General features: G+C 38.4%; 1 protein-coding gene across 5 annotated transcripts in view; it reads right to left on the reverse strand.

Moving 5' to 3' along the window:
• Window positions 1-289: 289 nt before the first annotated feature.
• The window catches only part of LOC148843548 (uncharacterized), a 34,578-nt gene continuing 15,795 nt past the window's right edge, over window positions 290-19,072 (reverse strand). For 2 of the 5 annotated variants that reach the window (XM_088956677.1, XM_088956681.1), the window contains exons 4-8: window positions 13,257-13,304; window positions 13,071-13,162; window positions 3,012-3,135; window positions 2,387-2,492; window positions 290-800 (exon numbers count right to left, since the gene is read on the reverse strand). In XM_088956677.1, the coding sequence (XP_088812803.1) occupies window positions 766-800; window positions 2,387-2,492; window positions 3,012-3,135; window positions 13,071-13,162; window positions 13,257-13,304 (405 nt within the window). In that variant the 3' untranslated portion in view covers window positions 290-765. The remainder of the gene's footprint in view (window positions 801-2,386; window positions 2,493-3,011; window positions 3,136-13,070; window positions 13,163-13,256; window positions 13,305-19,072) is intronic. The other 3 variants (XM_088956678.1, XM_088956679.1, XM_088956680.1) reach the window with 3 other exon arrangements.

Consider the following 19,072-nt stretch of genomic DNA (forward strand, 5'->3'; position numbering starts at 1 on the left):
AATATTTTATATATTATATATAAGATGTAAATAATCGATCAAACTCAAATATTTATCGAATCGAATCAAGTCATATCTGAATTCGAATCCGATTAACTATTTGGTATGAATAGAATATACGAATTCGACCGATTAAATATTTGAATTATTCGAGTTCGATTCGATTATATTGAATATCAAATTTAAAATCGAATTTTCGAATATCATTTACCCCCCTATACAGGAGTACCACAAAGTTCAACTTAAGCAAGCATCTATGAAATATTTATCAAAATAAAAGGATCATTCATAAGCAAGAGATAAATTCATTAACTAGATAAATACAATTATACAATCAACATACATACAAGAAATTTTCTATGCATTGGAAAGAGAAAATGGCAAAAAAGTTAACTATGAACAGTAAGAAATCCAGCCTTTTCAATTGGCAATGCACAAGCTAACACCATTTACCTCCATATACACCATCTTTCTAATTAATGGCTGACACTCCATGATACATGTGCAAAATCCCTTTGCTAGGTGGAAACAAGTATTGCAAAATGGCCCACCAAAAAGAAATTTCCTTTGCTTCATGAAAGATCAGATTTTAGCCTCACCTACAAATTTCATGCTGCAACAAGAAACCACCACCAAATGCTTCATCATGATCAGGCTCCATTCTTGACATCTTGAACCATTCGATATGTGAGACTAAGTCTTATGTCAGTTCCCACAGAAATCCATATATATTACTGCCAACCCATCACAGGATTCTACCCTAACTTACACTGTATGCCCAGCTTTCTTACATCTAGTGCCTGCAAAAAGGAAAAGGCATCTCTCTTGAGCACAATAAGCTATAAACTAACAAAGTCGGAATCAGAATCAACTGTGAGCGTCATGAAGGATCTCATGCCAAGGGACTGGGAAATGCTTAGATTTTGAAAGTCTGATATATCAAACCACCTGGGTATCACTATCAGGTATACATTCTTTATAATTCTCATTGTTCAGAAACCAGACTGGGCATAGAACCGAAAAAGGGAGAGGTTCATGGGTCAAAGGTTCAACAATGGTTAAACTGGAGGTTGAACTGTAATAATGTGGGATATGTGGGGGATAGATGGCTAATTTAGTTTTTAAAATAAATGATCAGGGTAACTCACATTTTCTTTAACATACATGTGTATTAAAGCAATATGTACGCTAAAGAGGCAGAAATAAATGTACATGAAGAGATGGATTAATGATAACAAGACGATATACATAAACAAGAGGTCTAGGGTTGAAGTCTTGTCCATTACCTTTGAAGTTTCTATTCATGTTGTGACCCAGGTGGTTTCATAAAACTGGGACCAGTTCACCGGTTTTCCAGTTAAATTGGCTGTTCAGCTGGTTTTCATGAATGATGGTTTTCAAGGTATGACCAAACCAGCCAGGGAGCCAGTCACGGTTCAACCAGTTATTAACTTACTCCACGAACTGCCCAAATGTTAGAGCCGCTATGTTAAAAAAAATCTGACTAGTTTATTAACCCCATGATGGAGATCTAGTAGCTACTGTTAACTTCTGGATTGAAGTGAATTTGTTAAAATATGCAAACTTTTATTTATTTTGCTTCAAATCAAAAGACGACAATTAATTCAAGAAAAGTCACAATATATAAAGCATACAGAGGATAAATAACAAACATAATCAAAATTTACTAAATTCTTGTACACCTGGATTTTAAGATATTGAAATGATTGAATTTCTCTTCTTCAAACATGCTCAAAAAAAAGTAAATAAATTATTCTGAAGCCAAAACAAAAAGCATATAGTTTATGGCATAAAGCTCCAAAATATAGGCACTTATGTCAAAAAGAAGCCGCCCCCATTTCCAAAAAAGACAAAAAAAATCCTAGGCTGACAAGTTCAAAAGTTGACACGTCAATTTGTTAATATCTTCTTCCCCAAAAAATAGTGTTTTTGCAGAGTCACCTCATTTGTTCTTTAACTTCTGAGGACTTTCTAGCACCTTGGGTCACCTGGTGCTTTAACTACACAGTTCAAGCACCTCAACCTCTACAAGTTCAATGATCAATCCATAAAAGTGAAACTAATTCAACATTTATTTCCAAATTCCACTTTCATAGTTTTCTGTTTTAACTCTCCAAAAAGTGGCATAGATCAGATGGAAATGTTCAACTGAATAGACCATCTTTCAGCTAGAATTATTAGTCAGATCCCTAAAATGGTATACCTTAACCTGCAAATCAAATAAGAGTGCTCTTTCTAATCAGTATTAGAGAAAGTTCATTAAGAATTAACTGTAAGCAATAGAGAACACAACCCAAGATATTCTAAAAGAACCAAGTGATGGAATCATATTCCTCATATACAATGGAAGTACATTGTTACTCACAAGGTTTCAAATGAGAACAACTAAGGCAACCAAGGTTAAGCAATGCAGAACCACTGAAATAAGCAGTCATGCCTTTTAACTTGCCTCTAACATAGTTCTCCTCAATCTGCATGGTTTGAATCAGTTATACAGAGTACGAAATTCATATAGGGAAAAGAGAAGGACAGAAAGCATATGTTTGATAAAAAACACTTTGAAATGATCAGACAAATCAAAAGAGTTATGGAATCCATTATGTATGTAACCCATGAGAGGTTATAGCAGGTTCTATCCTTCTACAAATAAAAAAGAACAGACACCATAATATAAAGATGGCAAACCATATGGGACCATGCCATACCACTCCAGTTTAACCAGAAGAGAAACCAGGCTAATATAATAATATCATAAAAAATATATTAAATAGAGACCTAAACAAACTTTGTATGGACTCCTTAGGCTCCAGGCTAAGGGCTCAAAGACAAAGGCAAGTTTAGATGGTTCAATCTGGTTTTCATGTGGGTTTGATTCCCAAGCTAAGCTTTCTTGCCATATTTCCAGGTTTACCAGTTAACTAGTCACTCAGGTTCTAATAGTACATTATTTTGAAAGTAAGACAATGATCCATCCAGAAAACAAGAAATACCTCAATATTTAAAGGAGGTGAAGATAACCAAGAGAGTTCTTCCACTTGGTGTATGTCCACATTACGAGGTAAGAACATGGTAATATTAGGTGTTATTTTTTGAGCTGCTTGAAAAATAGAATACCTGAGTGTAAACCAAAATTAGCATCAGAAATGACAAATTAATGTCACAAATCAACAGATAACTAATAAATCAACTTCCACTTTGACATGAACCTAACATTGGAAGAGCCTTTAGGCAACCAACTGCTGCTCTGTGTAAAGATAAATCTGCACTATTCTTCTATTGAATTTAGATTCATACAAATCTTATGTCAGTTGTCAAAATTTCTGTGGATCTCTCTCTCTCTCTCTCCTACCCCTCACCCCCCCCCCCTTCCCCCATTCCTTTTGGGTGTTTTAGAACACCTTAAAGTTACTTCTGCTTTATTTATTTATTTTTGATAAGTTCACTTTTGCTTTAATTTGAGTAGGGGTAAGTGGGCAACCATAATGGTAATCAGGCCAGTAGGCCTAGAGCCTCAAGTCCATAAACGAAGAGATGTGCCCACAGAGCATTTTCTTTTGTTATCAAAAAAAAAAAAGAGAGCATTTTCTTTTAGTGTACCACCCCCAAGGGTATTCAGCATAGCCCATTTCCAGCTTGGCATACAGCTTATAAGAATCCATTTCTTATAGATAATGGGTAGTTCTACTACATGCATTGATAAAAAAAAATTATAAAATATATATAAAAAAGTAAAACATATTTAGCAGAAGAGCCATGCATAGAGATAACAATTGATACAGAAACTACACATCCCAATCTCCCAAAAACAAAATAATCATACCACATCAATTACCTACTTATGATAACCCTCTTCATTCCTTGAATTCTTTTAAATCACTGCCTAGTCCATAATGTAAGAAAATACATCTCTGTATCTTCTATATATGGTCTTATCTGGACCACAATGGATCCCACAGAACTTTCAGAAAATCTTTTATTATATATTTCTTATTTTATAATCTTTTTATGTTGATTGGTTTCTTGCTTTATGCATCATAAGTAGGTTACCTGATGGTTTATTTAATTCTATCAGAAAATAAAGTTGATGTGGGAGAAATGAAGTCAAAACTGGATTTTCATGTATTTTTGTACATTTAGAAAATACATATATTTTGGTCATTTTATATATTATGGGGACCAGCCATGTATTTTGATTTCTCTAGTTATAAATCACAACAAATTGTGTTTAGAATTTATTAATAACCCACAAAAATTTTAGGTCTTACCTAATTTTCTTCTGAATCAAAGTATGAGTAGCAATTTTGTAATTTCTATTTCCTTAGTTCTAGTAAGGTGATGAACCCCTTAGATGGGCATCTCGCCTAAACACCTTGACTTGTGGTAACAAGACTCCTGTCTAGACAATGTGCCCACCTAAGCACCAAGGTGCCTGCCTAGGTAATAAAAAAAAAAAAATCAAAAGACAGAAGCTTTATTATAATATCATTGCTATATCTACCTCTTACTAATGTATGTTAATATATTCTATTATATAGTATAAATATTATTTATACTTTTTCTCAAAGCTTTACTATTGAAATTTAAAAGATCCAAGGGTTTTGAGAAAAGAAAAGGAAAGAAAAAGAGAAGGTTAAAGAGGTTTCTTTTTCTTTTTTCCATTCTTTCTTACATCAATTGAAACAGCAGCTTCACTCTTGTTCTTGTTCTATGCTGCAGACATTAGAGAAAATCTGTAAAAACTTTCTTTGAGATGGCCCCGAAGGTAGAAAATGCATGCATCTTGTGGCCTAGAACCTGGTATGTTTTCCAAAAGCCAAAGGTGGGTTGTATATTAGACCTCTAAAAGCAGTTAACAAATGCATTACTGGGTCAGTGGCTTTGGAGATATGAATCAGAAAAGGATGCTCTATGGAGGGAGGAAATTCAAGGAAAATACAGGGATGATTGCAAAGATTGGGCCACAAGAGAGGCCCATTTATCTCATGTGGTTAGCCATAGCAAAGCTGAAACAGCTTTTCTAGGATAACATAAGTCAGGAAATGGGGAACAAATAGCAATCTGGAAAGACCCATGGCTGAGGGACCAACCCCTATATGAACTCTTCCCATCTTTCTAATTGTTAGCTCCAGACAAAAAATGCCTTAATCAGAGAATATTATGAAGTCTTGGGTAATCAGGTGTGGTGGAACCAAGGTTCCAAATATTGGTTTCATGTATTGTGTAAAGAACACTGATGTGGACCCCACTGATGTGGTCCCCACAGTGTTCGTATGGCAGCAATATTTCTGTTAGATATGACAGTGTTAGTTGGTAGTTATTTCAGTTAGTTATTTCAGCTTTATTATTAGTTATTTCTTATTCTATTTGCCATGTAAGCAATAAGGGCAATTCAGCCCTTTTACAGTTAGCCAATAGTTATAAATACTAAGAGAGGGTCGGCAGAAATTATGACCTACTCTCTCTCTTTTCTGAAACTCTCTTCATGTACTTCATTTCTTCCTCTCTTCCCTTCTTCTTCTCTTCAATTTTTCATCCTTTTTTCTTTTTAATTCAAGACTGATTGTAGTCTAGATCGACTACTTGGTATCAGAGTCGACCTAGGAGCTCTTATGCTAGTCTGATTAGGCCGACTGCATGAGAACCACCTAGGTTTGGAAGTTTTTCAACAAGGAAGGAGGATCGGCTGATTCTTGGAGGTTACTAGTAGTGTGTGGCTGCTACTAAAGAGATTGTAGAAGTCTGGGAGAGTTCCAGTAGTCAAGAAAAATCAGAAGAAGCTTCGGATCCTCAAGATTAGGGTTTTGCATCAACCAGAAGGTGGTGGCCAGAGATTTTTTCATAAAGTAAGTTTTTTCTTGTGATTCTATTCAGAAAAGATAATCTTGGTTTAGTCTGAGAGGTGCGGCTTCAGAATTTTTGTGTTTTCTTTAGGGTTTTGAGAGAAAACCCTAAAATTCAGAACTGTTATTTGTTTCAGGTCAGAATTTGAACTGGTTTCATTCAGAATTCTGTTTTTTGTGTTCTTTGGAAGAACTAGGCCGGCTGTTATAAGTTGTTTAGGTGCTGTTTCTCCTATTACAGTAATTAAAGAGGTTTTTTTTTTATTAATTCTTGATCAAGAATGGAGTTCAAGAGTCAAGGGGTAGGTGTTTTTGGGACTAGCAATTCTGGTAACATGTCTGATAATACCTTTCAGATTACAACAGTTAAGTTTAATGGATCAAACTACCTAGAATGGGCTCAATCGGCCATGATGGCCATTGGGGGTAGGGGCTGAGCTACTTGTTGGGAGATGTGAAAGAACCAACTAAAGAGGACCAAACCTATACCAAATGGGTTCAGGAGAACTATTTGGTTATGACATGGCTGTGCAACTCTATGCAGCCACATATCATCTGAAACTATTTGGGGGCGAAAACAGCTAAGGAAATCTGGGATGTCATGAAAGAAACCTACTCCCAACCCCTTAATGTTGCTAGGGCTTATGAACTGAAATGTGAGGTTAACAACCTTAAGCAAGGAGAGAAACCAGTCTTGGTTTACTTCTCTACACTGAAATCTTTGTGGCATGAAATTGACCACCTAGAAACACTTGAGTGGGAAAGCCAGAATGATGCACAGACTCATAGGAAGCAGGTTGAGACTAATAGGGTTTTTGAGTTCCTAACTAATCTGAATCCTGAGTATGATATTGTAAGACAGCAACTACTGACAAGAGACAGTGTGACCCTATCACAAGCCTACTCCTTAGTGCATAGTGAAGAGACTAGGAGAAAGGTTATGATGCAACATCAACCCTTCCCACCAGCCTTGGCAGTAGTCAGACCTAAGTCCGGGGGTGATACGGAGAGGGATATAAAGAAGGAAGACAAGTGAGATCTGGAAATGTGAGCATTGCAAGAAACCAAAGCATACTAAAGACACATGTTGGAAGCTGCACCCTCATTTAGTCCCAGCAAAACTCAGGAACAAAAGGGGTAATGCTAATATGGCTGTTAATACTGATTGTGCCTCCTCATCAGGCACAAAATGCACACCCTAGCTGCTGTCCGGGCTGCCCTGACTCAGTTGGAAAAGGAAGTTGGCAATTCAGCACACTCATCTCAATCACCATCAGTTCCCACATCAGTTTTTGCTCATTCAGGTACTCGAGCCTCAGCTTATCATGCTTCAGCTCCAGGTAACACTGAACATTGTTGGGTAATAGACTCAGGTGCATCTGACCATATGACTGGCTTGCCATCATTATTCACAACCTATCACTTATCTTCTGGCAGAGATACGGTGTCCATTGCTGATGGTTACCTTGTTCCCATTTCTGGCAAGGGAGACATCAAGTTGTCTAATGCCATATCCTTATCTTCAGTTCTGCATGTTCCTAAGCTTAATACTAATTTGCTTTCAGTCAGTAGCATTACAAAACATCAGAATTGTTCAGTAACCTTTTTCCCTGACTAATGTGTTTTTCAGGACTTGGAGACAAGGAAGGAGATTGGAACTAGCCGTGAGACGAATGGAATCTATCTGCTTGGAGAGAGTTCACATTGGGAAGATATGAAGATAGGAAGTCTTTTGTTTCTCAGTCTGTTAGTCAGGTTATGCTTTGGCATAATCGGTTGGGTCATTTATCTTTTCGGTATTTGAAGAGTTTGTTTCCTTATTTATTTGAGTTTGTTCAGATGTCCAATTTGAGATGTGAGAGTTGTGAGCTTGCAAAGCATTGTTGAACATCTTACTCATTGAGTAATAAAAGAAGTAATAATCCTTTTGATATTATGCACACCGATGTTTGGGGTCCTTATCACATCACTGCTATGGGGGGGGGGGGTACAGATATTTCTTGTTGTTTGTTGATGACTATACCCAATTTTCTTGGGTTTACCTTATGCATTCTCGAGATGAGGTTCCTACTTTGACCCGGATCTTTCATCAAATGATTTTAACCCAATTTGGGGTCAAAATCAAAATCTTCAGATCCGATAATGCAAAAGAGTACTTTGCCAACCAATTAGCCTCCTATTTGCTTGACCATGGGATTATCCACCAAAGTACTTGTCCTCATACACCACAACAGAACGGGGTTGCTGAGAGGAAGAATAGACACATATTGGAGGTGGCCAGAAGCATCATGTTTAACTCCAATGTGCCTATTCGTTTATGGGGAGATGCTATTCTTACAGCAGTGTATCTCATTAACCAAGTTCCTTCACGGGTTCTTGACATGAATCCTCCATTTACCCTCCTATACCCTGATAAAGACTTGTTTATTGTTCCCCTTAAAACCTTTGGTTGTACTTGCTTTATTCTTGGACCTCGTGGTTCCAAATTTGATCCTAAGGCCTCCAAATGTATTTTTCTCGGTTATGCACAAACTCAAAAGGGATATTGCTGCTATGAACCCACTTCTGGGAAAAGATTTGTCTCTATGGATGTCACTTTCTTCGAGGATGTACCCTATTATCCTAGGGTTTCTCCTCAGGGGGAGAGTAGTGAGTGTGGGGTTAACTCATAAGAAGTTCCTTTACCTATTCCATTGAGTGATGAGGGATGTAATGGGGAGGGGTGTCAGAGGTGCCAGGATTTGAGAGTTTATCACAGGCGGTGGAGGCAGGTTGATTTCGGTCATCAGCAGTCTAGGTCAGCCCCAGTTCCTTCTGCAGATCCAGATCCAGGTACTACAGTTCCGTTATCAAATTTGGGTTCCTCTAAGATACCTTCCACTGTTGATCCCTTACCTCCTTTGGATGACCTTGACCTCCCCATTGCAGTCCGTAAAGGCAAACTGTGTTGCACTACATCCACAACCCACTACATTTCCCAATTCTTGTCCTATGATCACTTGTCCCCCTCTTACAGGTCCTTCCTCACATCTATTGTTGGTATTCCTATCCCCAGAACAATGTAGGAGGCCTTGTTAGTTCCTGAGTGGAAAGATGCAATGAAGGTTGAAATGGATGCTCTTCTGAGGAATAATACTTGGGAGCTAGTTGACTACCCTAAAGGGAAGAAACTGGTTGGATGTAGATGGGTATTTACTGTGAAACATAATGCTGATGGTACCATTGAAAGGTATAAGGCTCAGTTAGTTGCAAAGGGATTTACTCAAACTTATGGTATAGACTACTTGGAGCCTTTTGCTTGGGTAGCAAAGATGACCACTATTAGAGTTTTATTGTCCCTTGCAACCAGTTACTCTTGGCCCTCGTTCCAGATGGATGTAAAAAATGCCTTCCTCAATGGAGACTTGCAGGAAGAAGTCTACATGTAGTTGCCTCCTGGATTTTATGATGCAAACACAGGAAAGAAGGTTTGCCAATTGAATAAAGATTTGTATGGACTAAAACAGTCCACCAAAGCTTGGTTTGATAGATTTAGACAAGCCCTTGAAAGGTTCAGCTATGTACAGGCCCAGTCAGACCATGCATTGTTCATTAAGAGAGTGAACTCTTCCTTGACCTTGCTTGCTATATATGTGGATGATATTGTAGTGACAGGGAATGATAATGGTGAGATTGAGTCTCTCAAACAACTCCATCAAGAATTTGAGGTGAAAGATCTAGGAGAGCTACGATACTTCTTGGGTATTGAGGTAAGTAGATCTAAACATGGGATTTTTGTTTCCCAAAGAAAGTATGTTCTAGATTTGTTGGAAGAAACTAGAAAGTTAAGTGTTAAGCCTACAGATACACCTATTGAACAGAATCACAAGATCAGTGCAGAAGGTGGAGAGCCACTTGAAGATAAAGTTATGTTCCAGCGGTTAGTTGGAAAACTCCTCTATCTTTGTCTCACACGACTAGACATCAGTTATGCAGTCAGCGTTATCAGTCAGTATATGCACTCTCATAGGACTACTCACTTACTCGCAGTGAGAGGATATTAACATATTTGAAGAAGTGACCAGGTAGAGGTATACTATTCAAGAATAATAATCACATGAAGATAGAGGTTTAAACAGATTATAATTGGGCTGGGAGTATTGATGATAGAAGGTCTACCTCTGAATATTGTGCTTTTGTAGGGGGTAACCTAGTCTCCTAGAGGAGTAAGAAGCAAAGTGTTGTTTCTCGTTCTAGTGCAGAAGCTGAATACAGGTCCATGGCTAATAGTGTGGCTGAAATCCTGTGGTTGAAATCACTATTTGAGGAACTGGGTATTGCTTATGAGAAGCCCTTAATGCTGTATTGTGATAATCAGGCTGCTATTAATATAGCTCATAATCCGGTACAGCATGACAGAACTAAGCATATTGAGGTAGACTGACATTTTTTCAGAGAAAAGGTTTCATCTCAAGAAGTGTGTCTTCCGTATATCACCTCCAGCATGCAGCTTGCAGATCTTCTCACCAAGGTTGTTCCAAGGAAGAAGTTAGAGGCAAATCTATGCAAGTTGGGAATGACAAATATATATTCCCAACTTGAGGGGGAGTGTAAAGAACACTGATGCGGTCCCCACAGTGTTCGTATGGCAGCAATATTTCTGTTAAATATGACAGTGTTAGTTGGTAGTTATTTCAGTTGGTTATTTCAGCTTTATTATTAGTTATTTCTTATTCTATTTGCCATGTAAGCAATAAGGGCAATTCAGCCCTTTTACAGTTAGCTAATAGTTATAAATACTAAGAGAGGGTCGGCAGAAATTATGACCTACTCTCTCTCTTTTCTGAAACTCTTTTCGTATACTTCTTTTTTTCCTCTCTTCCCTTCTTCTTCTCTTCAATTTTTCATCCTTTTCTCTTTTTAATTAAAGATTGATTGTAGTCTAGATCGACTACTTATTGTATCAGGAAACTTGGATACAGATACAGATACATTTTGGATACACATGGATACAGTGGAAAGGCAATGGATATGCTTGGATATGTTGGGGAAACTCTTACAAATCCCACAAATATATCAATAACACGAAATCTAAGGTTGAAATAACTATGAATAAGGTATAAATTATAAACATATAAGACATGCACACTTCAATAGTTTATATGAAGAAATGCATAACAATCAACAATGCCAGGAGTCAACAGCAAGAGGCCATTCCATCCGTGCCACGTGCCCATGCCTTCAGATACTGATATGATATGCCTGTATTGGGTTCATTGTGTTGATATTGTGAACCTTGTGTTAGGGCCTAGAATTTAAGGCAAAATCTTAATGAGTGGGAAGCCTTGGATTTCATGAGCAAGCTAGGAATGCTGCAGCAATATCAAATTGATCCTTCCCTGCAGGACAGTATGTGTTGGATACTAGAAGCCTTGGATAAATTTACTGTTGGATCATTCTTCAGATTCTTGACTCCCAGTAACGAAGAAGTAATTCTTTGGTCTTGGATCTGGAAAGCCAAATGGCCATCAAAGGTGAAATTCTTCTTGTGGTCTGCAATGCTCAATCAAATCCCCACAACAGATCACCTAGAAAGCAGGGGTATGGCCACTATTAATCAATGTGCTATGTAGCTCATCTATTGGTAATGGTGCCCAGCTACAAGCTACCTATTGTAAATGGTGCCACTTTTTTTTGATAAATTATGTGGTGGAACTTTTTGCAGTTGTTCAAGGTGGTCATGGTGTTTCCAAGGGATCTGGCTTCACTGATTGCCAATATTTTAAGACTTAGATAGTTAGACCAGACCGGATAGTTAGACCATTCAACCCAGGAACCGGAAGGAATTCTAATTTTAGTTTTTATTTTTCTGATAAACCAGAACGACCAATCAAAACCTGGTGAAAACGTTGGAAACTGAACGGGTTTCAATGACCCAGCTGGTTTTCTACAACCTCCCAGGTCACTATATCATTATAAACTTTAAAATACAAGTAGAATGATTTTAACTCAAGACCTCTTAATTACATGTGTTAGCATGTAACCATTAGTCCATCATGTTTCTTTTGAGCTAATTTATGTATCTTTAATGTATATATTGATTAAATGCATATATTTTGAATAAAAGGCAAGTAATAAGACTTGAACCCTGGTCATTTATATCAAAAAGTGACACCTTAACCATCTAACCACCATTTATGCTTACACTATAAATTGCAAAATCTATTGAATAGTATTTACATGACTCGTGGTAAAACCATTTGATCCATGACCCAGTAACCATTCTGGTTTTGTGTCTGGTCCAACTCTTAAAACATTGCTGATTTCATCCTAGCCCTCTAAGATGTTTAGCAGCAGGGGCAAGGTGCTATGGCACATGATTCCTGGTGCCCTATGTTGGGCCATGTGGTTGGAACATGACAACTTAATCTTCAATCAATGAGATTTAGAGATTGAAAGATATCAGGAAGATCTAGATGTGCATACTTTAATTGGCCAGTGTCCTGAAAGAGTTCACAGGCATGAAAAAGGAGCAGTTCACAAATAAATGGGAGAGAATTCTTTTTGTTGATTTTTTAAATGAGAAAACAGTAGATACATCTTAAACAGTCGGTATACTTTTTGTATGCTTCTGAATGTTGGTATAGACTGGAGGTATTCCTTTTGTAATCAGCTTTGAGAGAACCTCTCCCTCCTTGTGAGTACTACAATATAACATATTTATCAAAAAAAAAAAAGATTATTGTTGTTACTCACAACATTGTTTACTTTGAGACCATATTTTCTACGAAGTAGTATCAATTTAAACACACTTTTTTTTTGTACAACAAATGAGACTTTAGCTTTAACAACTTAAGGCTTTAAGGCTTATGAGATGTATGCCACTATGCCTCTTGCTGCTTGAGGCCTAAGCCTTGTAGAAGGTATGTAAAGCTATTGAGCTAAGAGGGTTCAGGTAAACCTCACAGCTTTTTAAAACCATTCCATTAAAAAGATCACTACCCAATGTTTGGTCCTAGTTATCTGGGGTCCTGGGGGTGGTGGACGAGATATAGACCTAACCTTCAGCTTTTTTCTTTTTTTTCACAAAGTGGCTCCTCTTAAACTCAAACAACCTTTTGAAACTATGCAAATGAAGCAAAAAAAGTTAAATAAGAGATACAAAAGAAGACGGAATTTTATGTTATTCAAAGAAACAAAAGAATCTTATACACACACATATTCACATACCCATCTTTTGGCTTAAGCAAATCAAGGGTAAAATGCTTTATGGTGTTGTAAGTTGGACCTCCCCATGGCGGTGAAAGAAACACCATGTCTCCCTAATGAAATGAAAACAGAACACAATAGACAATAAGAGGAGAGTTCTTTACTAAAGATAGCAACCTTTCCACACACACCAACTTGAAATATTACTTTCAACATGCCATTATCAACTTGGTACAAAGGTATAACTCCATTAGCCTACATGTCAAAGATTCAAAAGTAAATAAGATATTAATGGTAACATTGCAAGTTTGCTTTTAATATTATTAATGAATACATCCAGAATAAACAACAAAAATAATGCTCATTTATGATGGTAACCAGATCACAACCATGAATAATGTTTTGTGCCTCCAAAACATTATTACCCCATAATGCAATAACTAGAAAGAATAAATCCTGAATGCAAACACAACCTGAGTTGGACAAAGTGGAACACATTCATGGAACTCAAGATTTTGGAAAACATATAAACTGAAAGGAAGAAACCTTGGGGAAGAGGTAGAAAGTTTCTCTGAAGATCTTAAGTTAGGTTGCTTTAACGGCTAGCTTGCATTCATCTATTTGAGCATCTCAATTAGTAGAAAAGACAATTCTACATTTATATGAAACCCGGTAGTGTGAATTGGGAAGAAAGGAGAAACACTCAGAAAACTGGTAAATAGGCATCTCTTGTTTGCTTTTTTGGGACCGGTAGCAAAAAACATTATTAAGCAAGATAGTGCTGACTGAATATCATTGGCTAGTCTTCCTATCTAGTTTATATCCCTGTTCGTGAGTCAGATTTTGGTATTTAAAAGGACAGAAAAATGGAGGAGAAAATTAAAATGAAAGGGAAGGTGAAAAATGATTAAAAGTGCACTTGAATGGAAATAGCTACAGATTATTAAAGTCCTCTTTTCTTCTTGTTGAAATGTTTGCCCATAAGGGGCATTTTTGTATTTTTGCATATTCTAAAGAAGAGAATAACAGTGCAAGTCAATAGGTTGAAGAAGAGTGGTTTGTATCTTCTTCCTAGAGACCTTTTTTCTTTCTCTTTTCACTTTCTTCTTGTTTTCTGCTGTGTAAGAAAGATCTCCCTACCTTTTTCCCTCCTTTTTCTCCTCTTTTTCCTTTTTATTCTCTAGTTGTAATATGGTACCAGAGCATTGAACTCGTTGTTTACTGTCCAGACCTCCTTTTTGCGCCTTAGGAGTTGAGAACTCTTTTTAGAGACAAGCATGTAAAGGGACTTAAAAGGACTGACCATCCCTTAGGAAAAGAGGCTTTAGTGCCTTGAGTTGCTCGGTTTAAGGTGTTTGCAATGGTGTACTAAGCTCCCCCTTGCTGCAGCCCTAGGCGTGAGTACAGGTATGTGTATTGAGTGCTGCTTTGTGACAGTGTGTGGTGTTTAGTTTTGGTGTGTGAACTCACTTCCTATGGTCTGTGGAGTTTTTGGTACTCTACAAGTGTTGTGTGAGCCTTTTTGTTGACTTCTAGGGCTGCAAACTACTGTAGCAAGGTACTGTAGCACCCCTTTTGGGCTTAAAGTTTCTGTGGCGTGCTTTTACATCTTATGGTTGGTGATAATTGTTGTTAAACCCTGCTGTTTGGTATCTCCATATCCTCAACTCATCTGGCTAGATATGACCCTTCTACAACCAGTCTTAGTCGAAAATTTCACCAGCAAATCAAAGGGACAGGGAAGTAGGAACAAGGTGGATCTCTTAAACTTCGATTAAAATACAAACAACAATTATATTTCTCCAAGAAATTGTTCTACGATCAATAAATTTGAATCTTCCACAAGCATCTCCTATGGCCTTAAAGGTTTGGAAACTCCATGCATGCAAGGGGATCCTGAACAGAGTAATCCACACCATGTTTAAAGGACCCAAATCCCTAATTGCTCCAAGTAATGGATTCCATCTCCTGATTCTGAAAACTTATTCTGTTTTCTCACCAGGATGTTGCTTGCTAGCTCCTTGCTTTTGAAAGTCAAAAAGAAACCAGCATTCAGCCTTCTCAGCCGAAAAGGTTTCCCATGTCGCCACTCAGCAGCAGCCCACTCTTCAATCTTCCCCACATCTAGGTCGGAATTTACGAAACGACCAACCAAGCTACTATCCAAGAGTTTGAGTCAATCTCTAACTTCTCCATCCTGATTCACTATCACTTCATCTTCACCAGATCATCCCTAGAATGAGCTACATTGCCGCACTTAGAGCACTAGGGCTTAGTTTCCTTTATTTTTTCCAAATACAGAAAAGAACCAACCCCAACATGCCAATCCCAGAATGATCATTCAATCACTTCAGAGAAGTCTGCCTTAGTAGCAACCAAAGGTGGTGGCAGTAGAGGTATCAAGGGGAGAGATGCAGTTAGAGGTGTCAGTTGTGGTTTTAGAGGTGGTTGTGGTGGAAGTAAGGAAGGAAGAGGTAGTGGAAGAAACAGTGATTAGGGATGGCAATTTTTCCCATTTCCCTGACCCCCACAGGGACCCACCACGGGTGACGCAGGGATGGGGAAATTTTCATCCCTGTTGGTGGGGCCAGGGCAGGGACAGGGAGAGCACTCCCCACCCTACAGGGCCCCCGATCTGTTAGTTATTTTTGCTGTTATAGTCTTTTATGCTGTTAGTCTTAGGGTGCTGTCAGCTTGTTTATTGCCTTTTATTATTGTTTTTTATTAGGGTGTGCAGCTGGGGGCAAGCATGTAATTTTCCTCTTATTTTTAATATCATTAATATAAATAGAAAGCTGGGCACCGCCAGCTAGAAGTTTTGGCTCCCAAACAGCCTTTCTCTCTTCTTCTCTTCTCTTCCTTCTTCTCTCTTCTTCTCTTCTATTCCTTCTCTCTTCTTCTTCCCTTCTCTTCTTCCTAGAAGAAAACATGGTATCAGAGCATACTTCTGGGCAATAGGAGGATTCTTTTCTCTCAGAATTACATCTCTTCTCATCAGATTTTTTGATTTCTTGAACTGTGAGGTCAAGGAACCCAATCGGACTGGTCAGAAATATCAGATTGTGTTTTCTCTGGGTTCTTCCTTGGTCGTAACACCAAGGAAACACTAGTTGGTGACAGCCGATGCTGTGAAGGCTGTGTTTCTAGTTATGTTCATCTTCGTACAGGTGCTGTACAGGGGGTTGTGTGCTCCCTTGTGACAGGTATGTGTTGTCCTTCTTTAGTGTGTGCCTTGTGTGGCCTAATGGTGATTGAAGACTGAATTTTTTTGGGCCTGTTAGTTGCTGGTAGTGGTGTTCCATTCTAGGAGGAAGATTGGTGTGTGTTTTGTGCCCTACTTTTGAGTTGGGTAGTAGAAATAGGATGGAGACTTATTTCTGTGTACATCAGTGGTTCTTTTTGACTTGTAGAACCTGCTTAATATGGCAACCGATGATTTAGCTTCCTCTGGGGTTACATCAACCTGTGGTACAGTTGTTACAGCTAGGGGAAAGGCTGAATACATAAATGGGTCCCTGTGGGGGTCTTGGCTTCTTGCAGCCATGGAACCAGATGTTAACTATAAAGAAGAATTTTATATGGGCAGACTGCAAATGAAATATGGAAGGAGTTGGATATTATTCAGTTACAGGCTAAGTTCTCAACTTGTAAACAAGGTAACCGCAGTTTGTCAGCATATTATTCAGCTCTTACCTCTGTTTGGAAGAAGCTGGATCACTATCAAATTGTAGAATGGAAGAATGATGACAATGATGCCAAAGCTTATAAGAAGTTGGTATCTCAGCAGCAAGTCTTTGCTTTCCTGTTGAGAATGAATCCTGTATGAGCCTCTAAGAGTTCAGATTTTAGGAAATCGTGAATTGCCCTCAGTTCAAAAGGTGTATGCCTTGGTCCAATCTAAGGAAAGTAGACGGAGTGTAATGGTTGCAAGTGAGGGGGAGCAGTAGGTTGCATTAGCTGCAAGCCTGCAACAGGTGGTACTAATGTGGGAAAGAAAAGTGATGCCAAGAAAGCCGATGACAAGGTCAAGACATACTCGTGACACATGCTAGGAGCTCTTTGGGAAACCGAAGTGGACTGTGAAAAAGGAAGAGCAAGGTAAGGTAAAGGGTCAGAAGAAGTACAATGCAGCAAATATGGCAACTCAAAATTCTCAGTCTATTGGTACCCCTGGTGCTACACAGGAACATTCCACGAGTTCTAACCCTAAGGAGGATACCATGAACTCATTCCGTAATCATCTGGAATTGTATGGTAGGACTTTACGTTAAATGGACAATTCAGTTACTAGTACCCCTTCTACTTCACTTGCACCTACATCAGGTAATGTGGCCTCTACCTTCCATGTTTCCACTGCCACTGATTCCCCCTGGATGTTTGATTCAGGGGCTTCTAACCACATAACCGGTAAGCCAAATCTTTTCTAGTCATATAGCCTATTGTCCGAGAGAGATAAGGTGAGGCTTGCAAATGGATCATTCTCATCCATTGCAGGCCAGGGATCAATATCTCTTCCCCATGGCCTCAACCTTAATAATGTGTTGCATGTACCTAAACTTCCTATCAATTTGCCTTCCATTAGTAGTATAACAAATTCTTTAAATTGTAGTGTAACCTTTTTTCCTAGTTCATGTATTTTTCAGGATCTAACTTCTGGGAGGACGATTGGTAGAGGAAGCTTAGTAGATGGTCTCTATAATCTCGACAATAAGGCTGGTTTCTCGGTGTCATCTTCAGTTGGATCATCTTCAAAGTCACATAGTTAGTTGGGCCAGTCCAATAAGAGTCAAGTTTTTTTGTGGCATAATCGTCTAGGTCATGTGTCCTTTGAAATATTTAAGTGTTTGTTTCCGTTTTTATTTAAGTCATGTTCGATGTTAGAGTTTCAGTGTCAAACGTATCAATTAAGCAAACAATGTAGAACAACTTTTCATTGAGGGTGGATATAAATACTTTATCACACTGATTGATGACTTTTCTCGTTATACATGAGTATTTCCTATGCGTACCAGAGACAAAGTCCCAAAGATTATAAGGGACTTCCAGAGGATGGTGTTCACACAATTTCATGTTGAGATTCAGATTTTTCGATCAGATAATATGAAAGAATATTTCAATGGTGAGCTTAATGAATTTTTTGCTCCCCATGGATCTCTTCACAAGAGTTCGTGTGTGAGAACACCACAACAAAATGGTGTTGCTGAAAGAAAGAACAGATGCCTTCTTGAAGTAGTACGAGGGATGATGTTGCATATGAATGTGTGAAACGTTTCTAGATAAATGTTGTACTTGTTGTTGCATATGTCATTAATTGCATGCCCTCAAGAGTATTGAACTACAAGTTCCCCCATCAGTTGTTGATTCCACAGTCCCCTCTATTTTCCATCCCTATGAGGGTGTTTGATTGTCGTGCCTTTGTCCATGATTTGTCTTCTTCTCAAGGTAATTTGGACCATCAGTCTATTCCATGTATCTCCCTTGGGTATCCCTCCTCTCAAAAGGGTCACCGGTGTTTTGATCATGTTGGTCATAAGTACTTTGTCTCTATGTATGTTTCCTTCTTCAAGTCTGAACCATTCTACCCTGCTTCTCCTCAAGGGAAGAGTAGTACAGAGGAGGAAAAGTAGGTTCACCAAGTTTCTCTTCCCTCTATTCCGAATCCAGCTCCATTTCGTGTCTTTCTGCGTATACGTCATAGAGACCAATAGTGTTCTAAAGATGTAGAGCCACTAGATACTGAGCAACTGATGCCATCAAACTCCCAAGAGGTAAGTCCAAATGAGCCAAGCACCCTTATCCCTGTTGATTCCCCTGTTCCTATTTCGGTTGTGGATGATCTTGACATCCCAATTGCTCACAGAAAGAGAGTTAGATCGTGTACTACCAAACACTCCATTACCCACTATGTATCATATGACCATAGTTCCCCCTCTCACCATGCATTCTTATTTGTTGTTGATAGCATTCCCATACCCAAAAATGTGGTAGAGGCTCTGACTTATCCTGAATGGACAAATGCTATG

The sequence above is a fragment of the Nelumbo lutea genome, chromosome 8, assembly GCF_056320005.1.
Source record: "Nelumbo lutea isolate HS-2025 chromosome 8, American lotus-T2T, whole genome shotgun sequence".
NCBI classification, from domain to species: Eukaryota; Viridiplantae; Streptophyta; class Magnoliopsida; order Proteales; family Nelumbonaceae; genus Nelumbo; species Nelumbo lutea.